The sequence below is a fragment of the Cucurbita pepo genome, chromosome LG01 (assembly GCF_002806865.2).
Source record: "Cucurbita pepo subsp. pepo cultivar mu-cu-16 chromosome LG01, ASM280686v2, whole genome shotgun sequence".
NCBI classification, from domain to species: domain Eukaryota; kingdom Viridiplantae; phylum Streptophyta; class Magnoliopsida; order Cucurbitales; family Cucurbitaceae; genus Cucurbita; species Cucurbita pepo.
The window spans coordinates 9,993,979-10,003,647 of NC_036638.1; the positions used below are offsets into that span (position 1 = coordinate 9,993,979).

The window sequence follows — 9,669 nt, forward strand, 5'->3', positions numbered from 1 at the left end:
TCCAGCCGAGGTGGGATCTACCTCACAATCTTAAAAGCGTTTATTTGAGAGAGGTTTCCATACCATTATAAAGAATGATTTGTTCTCTCTCCAACTGACGTGAGATCTCACAATCCACCGCCCTTGAGGGCCCGGCATCCTCAACCATTATAAAGAATGATTTGTTCTCTCTCCAACTGATGTGAGATCTCACAATCCACCACCCTTGAGGGCCCGGCATCCTCATTGGCACAATCCACTCCCCTTGAGGGCCCGACATCCTCACTAGCACACCGCTCAGTGTCTGAATCTGATACCATTTGTAACAACCCAAGCCCACAGCTAGTAGTCCACTTTGATTCGTTACATATCGCCGCCAACCTCATTTACTCAAATGTCTACCATATATTGTTTACTCAAATGTCATAGAAATGATTCGTTTCCGTCTCCAACCAATATAAGATCTCACAATTCATATGCCCCTTATTGAGTCAGATGACATAGACAATATTTTAAAACTTTATAAAAGTTTAACTTTTGTTTCTAACATTAGTATGTATTCCACAAAATTGTGAATTATATTGCATATCTTTCGAAGTTGTTAAAAATGAACCCTTTAAGTCTAAGAGTACTTAATATAATTCTAAAGGTCGATCAGAGTTCAAAATATAGGTTATATTATGGTCGTAGAAGTGGAACATTGAAATGCTTCAATCCACCAACACAAAGGTTATTCAAAAGGGGAATCATAACTTCTATCTGAAATGGAATCACTACCAGAAATGTGAGCTAAAATGGAGAAGAACAAAGAGGAATCATGAAGGGGGCAAAAGAAGTTACATACAGGCAGCCCCTTTCTACAGACTTAATCTTCATACTCTGTTTCCTCATCATCATCTTCGTTTTCAGCATATCCCCAGCCCTCCACATTCTCACGGTCCTCCTCCGTTTCTTCACTATCTTCTTCTTCTTCTTCGTAGTTTTCTTCTTTAACCCGCCATGATTTTTTAACTGCAGCACTCATTGGGGCAGGAGATGGCGTTGCGCCTTTTCGCTGTGCTACTTTCGAAGGGGGTAACTTCAAGTTTGGTTTAGGCCTGTTCCGTTTCTGGTTTTTTACATTTACCCGTTTTCCGCCATAGCCATCTTGATCACTGGCTTCTATCTCATTTTCCCCATTATGTGGAGCATTGCCATTGTCTTCTACAAAATGTCCAGGGTGTTCCCTTTTCAAATGGAGTTTAAGCTTGTATTCATGGATGTACGCCTTTTCACACCCTTCATAGGGGCAAGCGTGTGGACGGTCTGATGATGCCGAAGCAGAAGCTCCCCCAGAAGGTTTAGAAGCCTTAGTTTGCTTCTCGAAAGGTGGGGTATATTTGACCACTTCAGCTGTCGCATTCTATAAAGATGACAATTATTTTAGTGTAAAAATAACAATCTACCTAGATTGACTGCTCAACTTAAAGATTACTTTGTCATAAACAAGAGTAAGGCTCGTAGTAATATTTAACAAATCCAAGAACGAAAATGAGAGGACACGAGATATACAGCAATGCACTTAACACAAGTTGTTACCTTTTCATGGTGAGATGTAACGTGGTTCTTCAATTTGTACTCGTGCGCAAATCTCTTTCCACAATCAGGGAATGGACAGATATGATAGTTCTCTTGTGAATGCGTTTTCATATGTGATCTCAAGTTGAAATCCAGGGAAAATGCCTGTAGAGAAACATCTAAAATGTGAGTGTCGAGAGGTTTGCACTTCACGTGTAAAGAAATAAGCTACATGCACGCAAATTACAGAATTATCTTGCATGCCGAACTGATTCCCTCGTAACGCACAAGCTATTGTAAACAAAGCACAAACTAGTGACCGAATAGAAGCTCGAACACAAGGAATAAATGTTCAGGACTGGACACTCTATGATAAGTTCTAATACTGACAACTAGAAACCTGATGTGATACAATTTCCAGTAAGCAACAAGTGCTGTTTCAGCACAATCACAACATATTCCAGAGATTTGTTGAATTCATAGAATTCCAAATGATATTATGGCATTTACACAATCCAAAGAGAAGAGGCATCTCTAACAACAACCAACTTAATATGAAAATTAATATATGAAGTTATTATCATGTGATTAATAGTGAGACATATTTCTGCATTGCAAAAGAAAACTAATCAGATGTGGGTCAAATTCTCGAGTCAGTTTAGAAATGCATACAGCTGCCTTTAATATAGAAAGATTTAAAATTAACATACAGTTGTTGCCTGAAAAATTATTTTCACAATGGATCGATTGATCACCTTACCACAGCCTTCATGAGGACACACAAAATCTCTTTCACCAGTATGAATAAGGAAGTGTCTTTTCAACTTCGAGCTATCCAAAAATTTCTGCAAAAATGATATATTTTTTGGTGTGAACATACAAGTTTACGAATAAGGAGAGAATAATTAATAAGAATATGAGAATAAATTCACATGAGAAACTTTCTTGATGAATAATAATAAGTGACCTTATCGATGGGAGGTGAAAACTAGAAATAGTGTATATTCACTTCATCTTAATATGAAGGGAGTTCACCAAATATGGTGATATTGATGTCCTACCTCTCTTGAGAACTTATCTAGTAGTTATTTCTTTCATTACTTAGTGGACCCCTTCCTTTTTAGGGAGTCTGTTTTCTTGACTCTTTGGAAGGTGAAAATCCCAAAACCGGTGGTGTTCCTTGTCTGGCAAGTTATTCAAGGAAGAAAAATACCCTGGGTAGGCTCTCGAGGAAGTTGACGTCCTTGGTTGGGCCTTTCTGTTGTATCCTTTATTGAAGCTAGGAGGAAGATCTATATCATTTATTTTGGAGTTGTGATTGTGCTCGCTTGGTTTGGAACTACTTTGGAGTGTTTGGCCTTCAGTTAATCCATCATAGAGCTTTTTGTAATATGACCGAAGAGTTCCTTCATCCGTTTTTTAGGGGAAAGGAAGTTTTCTTATGGAAAGTTTTGATGTGTGCTTTGTTGTGGGGTAATTGGTTGGGCCATTCTGCTGTATCCTTTGTCAGAGGGTGGAGGAAGATCTGAACATTTATTTTGGAGTTGTGATTATACTCGTTCGGTTTGGAACTACTTATTTGGAGTGTTTGGCTTTCAATTAGCCCGTCACAGCTTTTAGTGATATGATTGAGGAGTTCCTCCTCCACCTGTCTTTTATGGGGGAGAAAGTTTTGGTAACGAGTCCGTTTTGTAATTATTCGTTAGGTCTCATTCTGTTAGATTGGAGGCCCGTCATCTAGGGTGCTCCCTTTTGTGGGCTTTGTTTTTTTTTTTTTTTTTTTTTTTTTTTTTTTTTTTTTTTTTTTTTTTTTTTTTTTTTTTTTNCCTTTTTTATCTCAATGAAAGTTAATCTTTACAAAATATATATTATATATATGTTCCTATTTGTTATTCTTTAGCATACGAAGTTCTATCACGAAAATCAGAAGAAAAAAAATACCATACCCAAATATGGAAAGAGAAGGATGAGTTAAACTATATATTCATTTGATAAATGGCTGGTTAATCCACAATAATAAAAGCTCAAGCTACTTCGACCATGGAATTTTATAGAAATGTCCTAGTTCAATTCTAACATATCTGAAAAGAAAACACAGGACAGTACCTTTCCACAGCCATCGTAGTGACAAACATATTGCCTCTCCCCATGAATGTGAGAATGCTTCCTCAAAGCACCTGCATCAATAAATGTTTTTCCACAGCCCTCATAGCTACAAAGGAAAAGCACTTCAGTGGTGGGTTCAGGTTCAGGTTCTGGTGCTTCCGACTGTTTTGACTTCTCCTGTAGTGCCTTCAATGTATCCTCTAAGCAAAAACAAGAGGAAAAAAAACCTTTGAGCAAGTATAAACAAATAAAAATAGAAAAGGCCGAACCATGGACCTAATTGAAGTAAGTTTTCAGAGTTTATTTTATTTCCTCCACATGTGGAGTGAAGTACAGGTAGTTGATGAAAGGAAGGGGGGAAAACCACTTTACGATATCATCAAATAATCAAAATAATAATACATCAGCCATCCAATCAAAAGTACTGTCCATAAACAACAAAAACACTCAATAGCTTTTTATTTGTTAAAGAAAGGTCTTATGGCTTTGGTATCCATAAGCAGACATTTAACATACTAAATCATAGTCCTTTCTATCCACCGAACGCAAAATTCCTTCCTCTAAACAATCGATGATCAGAAATTTACGAATAAAGTTAGAAAGCAGCACCAAAATAAAACGAACATAAAAGCCTTTAACCGCTATGGTGAACACCTTAAACTCACGTTTATGTTTCTAAACAACATTAATTCAACGAAAGAAAATATTCAGCAAGATAGTAATGAAATAAATAGTACCTGTAACCCATTTGAAAAGAAAGCACTTTCCTCCAGTTGCAACAACATCTTGGGGGACCCTAAAAGGTAGCAACTAGCATCATTAAGGCAAGGATACAATACGATATTACAATTCTTTCACATTTGACAGTATTTTCTTTATTCTGACAAGAACAAAAGAATCAGCATGCATGGTTAGAATTCTGAATTTCTCCCATTTGAGCGCATTTCATTTGTTTCTTCTAAAAGAATATCTAATTGATAGTCTTTCTCATTCTTTGGATGATACTATAAACAAAAAGGAACCCAATTCAATCCCTTGATTCCAGCCTAGGCTGGAACGGAACTGCAAGTGTCTCTACACATCTCTCTTCTAAAGGAAAAATTAATAGTTCTTCTCTTACAGAAAATAGTTGTCGAAATCAGATAGTTATAGTTCCTAAATTAAGCCCTAAGCGGAGAAAGAGCTTCATCGCGGTACGTAAAACATTAGAATAATCTGGCGGGAAAAGACAAAGTGAAGAATGAGATTACCATTCTTTGATCCATTTGACAGAAGAATTCGTGTTCTTCCGAATGGGTCGCCTGTCGAATAGATTGTGATTAAAGTGAGTCTCCATGTCTCTTTCTCGGCCTCTCTCCCTTCGCTCCTCCAAGCAAACGAACGCAAACTCAATCCAATCGACAAGAGCCTCGAAAGAGTAAGTTGAATCGATGAGAACGAGAAGCACTCTGGTGGAAGCGAAAGAGGGCGCTGGATGAACAGGCAACGGGAGAGAGACGAGACCACGATAGAGACGAGACCACGATAGAGACGGAAGGTCTCAGGTTCCGTTCCGTTCCGTGTTCATGTCGGTTTACAGGTTTAGTCTGCTGGGTATTACTGAACCGGACTTTGGACCCTTTAGGTTTAGTCGGACGGTGTCTACATGTTTGGTTGGTTGGGTTAACCTTGGTCGGTTAGGTTAACCTTCTCGTAAAATTCAAATATTAAACATTTACAAATAATAATTTATCATAAATATTTAATCCAAATGTCTTAATCTTTATAACAATCACAAAACGAGTATAAAGTTAGATTGGCTCGTAAACTTTATTTTTTAATTGGGTAGGTTGACCCGACCTGTAATAGTTCAAGTTTACTGTTAGTAGATATTGTCTGTTTTAGCTCGTTATGTATCGTGGTCAGCCCCACGATTTTATAAACGTGTCTTTTAAGGAGAGGTTTTCAGACCCTTATACGAAATGCATCGTCCTCCTCTTCAACCGATGTGCAATCTCACACAACCAAACAAGTTTCAATTTGTAAAACGAACCAAACTTTCAATTTTTAAAAAATTCAACCTAACTCAATCCTTACATGAACCTTTTCTTTTTAGATTTCAATCTTAGTATAATCTTTAACGAGTATAACAAGAGGCAAGAATGAAAAAGAATTTTATCTAGACGAGTTATTGGAGCTCATTAGAAAAATGACGACGACGACAAAAAAAAAAAAAAAAAAAGAANAAACATATGTCTTAGAATACCCTAAACTTTGTTGCATAACCTATGCTATCCGACTGACCAATAGAAATCAGGTTCTTGTTGAGACTAGGAATGTATATGACATCCTTTAATGTCCACTGATTCTTGTGGAAGTTTTATGCAGACATCTCAGTTTTATGCAGACACCTATGCTAAACAACTCTTTATTTGGAGACGAATGAAAAAATGCATCTTAATCCAAAATCCAGAATTCAATCGGTTGAGATATAATATTTGAAGAATATATTATTTATTCAGAATATTATATTTTAATATTAATTTCTTTATGATTTGATTTATAATATATTTTATTTTATTCTTATTATTTACAATATTTAATTAGTTTATATTTTTATTATTGGTAGGTATTAGTAAGTAACTTGTATTATATTTAAAGCTTATGAATATCCATCGGAACCTACCTTCAATCCTAATTTTATTTCTCATTCTTAATACAATCGGACTGTCCACGCTGAAAATTACGTTGGTGCTCTTTGAAAAATGAAAAAAAGTTAACTATAAATTCATATGAAAAACGACCCAAAATGGTTCAAGAGAAGAATCTACAATTTGACCAAATTATGACATTCCTTGCAATAAAATTGAAAACTATTGACGGTATTTTTTCGCTGGTCCTAAATGGTCAAATTATGGTTCTCTCGTAATGGTTTAGGTCGTAAGATCTGACATGCAAGACTAAAGATTTTAGTTCTTTTGATTTTTACACTTAGTATTTCTGAACTAGCTCATAACGCTTGTTTAAAAAAAGAAGCTCGTCACGAATTGAACCGGTAAGAAAAATGACCTAAAATTGGTTTAAGAGAGAAAAAAAAAACTCAATTTGACAAAAAAAAATTCATAATTTTTTTAATAGTTCAAGTCTACTACTAACAAATATCGTCTGTCTTGGCTCGTTATGCATTACTGTCGGCCTCATTATTTCTAAAACGCGTCTACTAAGGAGAGATTCGCACACTCTTATCCCTTGGGGCCAGCGTACTCGCACCCTCATAAAAATACGTTTGGGATCTCACAATCTACCCCTTTGAGGTCAGCATCTTTGTTGGCACGTTCGATGTCTGACTCTAATACCATTTGTAAGAATCCAAGCCCACCACTAATTGTCCATTTTTGCCCGCTACGCATCGCTACCAGTCACACATTTTTTAAAATACGTCTACTAAGGAAAGGTTTTCACACTCTTACCCCTTGGAGGCCAGCGTCTTCGCACCTCATAAAAAACGGTTCGTTTCCATCTCTAACCAATATAAGATCTCACACAATCACTCACAACTAACGAAGAAAGTATTGATGTCAATCAATGTCGATATCGATAATAGTAGCCATAAATATTTTAAAAAAACAATATGAACATCACAGAAACATGTAAAGATATCGTGATTTATTTATTTATTTATTCGTAAAACTTAAGAATAAATAAACCTATGATTTGAATAATTATTAATAGAAAAAATAATTCCAAACTTCAATAATTTATAGAAAAAAGGTTTTTGGAGGCCATTTGATAATAAAAGTATTACTCCCAATTTATTCTAATTTAAAAAAAAATGTAAAATTTATATTATAATATTCACTCTAAGCATGTGACACATAAATAAGAAAAGAAGGGTATTTAATTAATTTGGTCATTGCCTACTCTATTATTTACATCCATTCAATTTCATAATTCACGCAGGCTTCAATTCTCAACTGCCACAAAACAAATAATAATTAAAATTCAACTAAATTAATAAAAATATACTCGGTCTAAAATTATTCTTAAACTTTAAAAAAAAAATTAAAATACTCTTCATAAATATTTTTAAAATGTGCGAAAAGTTTCATAATTATTAAAAATTAAGGTGTTAATTGTTGTAGGACGAAAACCTCAGGTCAGCTAATTTAGAGAATAATCATGAGTTTATAATTAAATAATACTCTATGAAAATCTCACAAGCTAATTTAGGGAATAATCTGGGTTTATAATTAAAGAATACTTTCTCGGGAAATTTTTAGAGAAACCCAAAGCTCAAGCAAAGCCATGAACGCTTATACTCAAAATGGACAGTACGATACTATCGTGGAGAGTCGTTTTTGTCTAATTTAATGTTAAAATTAAGGGAAAAAGAAACATGAATGGGCAAGTCATGTGTGCGTGTACCTAATCCTGGGAGCTTTGTGGTTTGTCCACTTTGGATTTGGACCTCTCCCCGACAGCGACACGACACGACACCCTCTGACATTTGACCCAATCCCACTCTCTTGACCACCACCGCCGCATCAGCAATTCGGAGCACCTTGGCGGCTGCTGCACCACTTCAAATTTGCCTCCTTTTTCCGCCGCCGCCGCCGTCTTCTCATTCCAACGACCACCGCCAACCCCGACCAAACCCGGTTATGAAAGAACTTGAATCGTTCAATGCAACAGCAACTAGTTTCCATTTCCATGGCCTCCAAAATCTCCCCCATCGACGGCCGCTTCCCCTGTTCCACACACACGCACCGCCCCGCCAATTCCACCGCTTTTCGCATCCTCCCCGCCAAAGACTCCGGCAACGCTATCCTCCCGTCGTAGATTCCGTCGAAATTCCTCCGTTCAATCAACGGCCTCGCCCACTCCACAATCGAAGCAGGCGATTTGGAGATATCCATCGCTTTCCTACCGCTAATAACCTCCAACACAACAACCCCAAAACTAAACACATCGCTTTTCGTGCTCAATTTACTCGGTGTCGTGTAACAAGGATCCAAATACCCAATTGTTCCGGCGGGTTGACCGGCGTAGCTCCGGAGCTCCGATGGGGAAACAGCCAACCCAAAATCCGCCAATTTCAAATTCCAATTGGAATCAAACAGGATATTCTCAGCCTTGATATCTCTATGAATAACCAAAGGATTAGCTTGGTGAAGAAATTCAACCGCACGTGCAATCTGCGTGATGATCTGAAGGCGTTTGGGCCAAGTGACCGGAGCAAGGAGCAAATCGTGGAGGCTGCCATTAGGCATGAACTCCATTACAAGAAGCTTGTTATTAGCAGAGTCAAGACTGGTGCCAAGAAAGTTAACGACAAGAGGAGTTTGGCGCAGAGACCACAGCACTCTGGCTTCATTCTCCAATTTGGAATAGTCGTTGGTCTGCAATGGCTTCTTGACAGCAACCACGGTGTTGTCTTTAAGTATGGCTTTGTATACAGAGCCATGCGAGCCTTTGCCTATGAGGGTTGCGGCGGAGAAGCCATCGGTGGCGCAGAGAAGGTGTTGGTAGTCGAAGAACTCGATCATTTGGGGAGGCTGGAAGGGAGAGTGGGGAATTATTGAAGGGAGGAAAAGGGGAGTGAAGGAAAAAGGTGAATAATAAAGAGAAGGGGATGCAATCGAGGGAACAGAGGCACGCCCAAGGCCACGCCCACGACCACGCCCACGACCACGCCCACTAGCTTGTTGTTAGCTTTATTGGGGCCTCCACTTCCACTTCCCATCGCATATTCTTCCCATTCTCTGCTCGTCCTCTATGCCTAATTTAATACCAACAATCAGCAGGGGGCTCTGCTGGGTTGCGTTGACATTGCCAAATCTGACCCTTATTTTCTTTTTTATTATTTATTTATGTTTTTTTGTTTACAAATTTGGGGTTGGTGGAGTTAGAATGGACTTTTCCATTTTAATTTGGATGGAACATTGAATTCCAATTATATATATATATATATATATATATATATATATATATATATATATATATATATATATATATATATATATATATATATATATATATATATATATA

General features: G+C 37.2%; 2 protein-coding genes across 2 annotated transcripts; both read right to left on the reverse strand.

Annotated features, from left to right (window-relative positions):
• Window positions 1–635: 635 nt before the first annotated feature.
• On the reverse strand, window positions 636–5,225 carry LOC111780947 (zinc finger transcription factor YY1). Its single transcript, XM_023661318.1, has 6 exons — window positions 4,893–5,225; window positions 4,380–4,438; window positions 3,643–3,842; window positions 2,292–2,381; window positions 1,558–1,701; window positions 636–1,381 (listed from the first exon to the last, which is right to left on the reverse strand). The coding sequence occupies exons 1-6, from the start codon at window positions 4,976–4,978 to the stop codon at window positions 845–847; spliced, it is 1,116 nt and encodes a 371-aa protein (XP_023517086.1). The 5' UTR covers window positions 4,979–5,225; the 3' UTR covers window positions 636–844.
• A 2,631-nt stretch (window positions 5,226–7,856) lies between these two features.
• LOC111807066 (serine/threonine-protein kinase-like protein At5g23170) lies at window positions 7,857–9,339 on the reverse strand. The gene has a single exon (XM_023692639.1). The coding sequence runs from the start codon at window positions 9,165–9,167 to the stop codon at window positions 8,166–8,168; it is 1,002 nt and encodes a 333-aa protein (XP_023548407.1). The 5' UTR covers window positions 9,168–9,339; the 3' UTR covers window positions 7,857–8,165.
• Window positions 9,340–9,669: the final 330 nt, after the last annotated feature.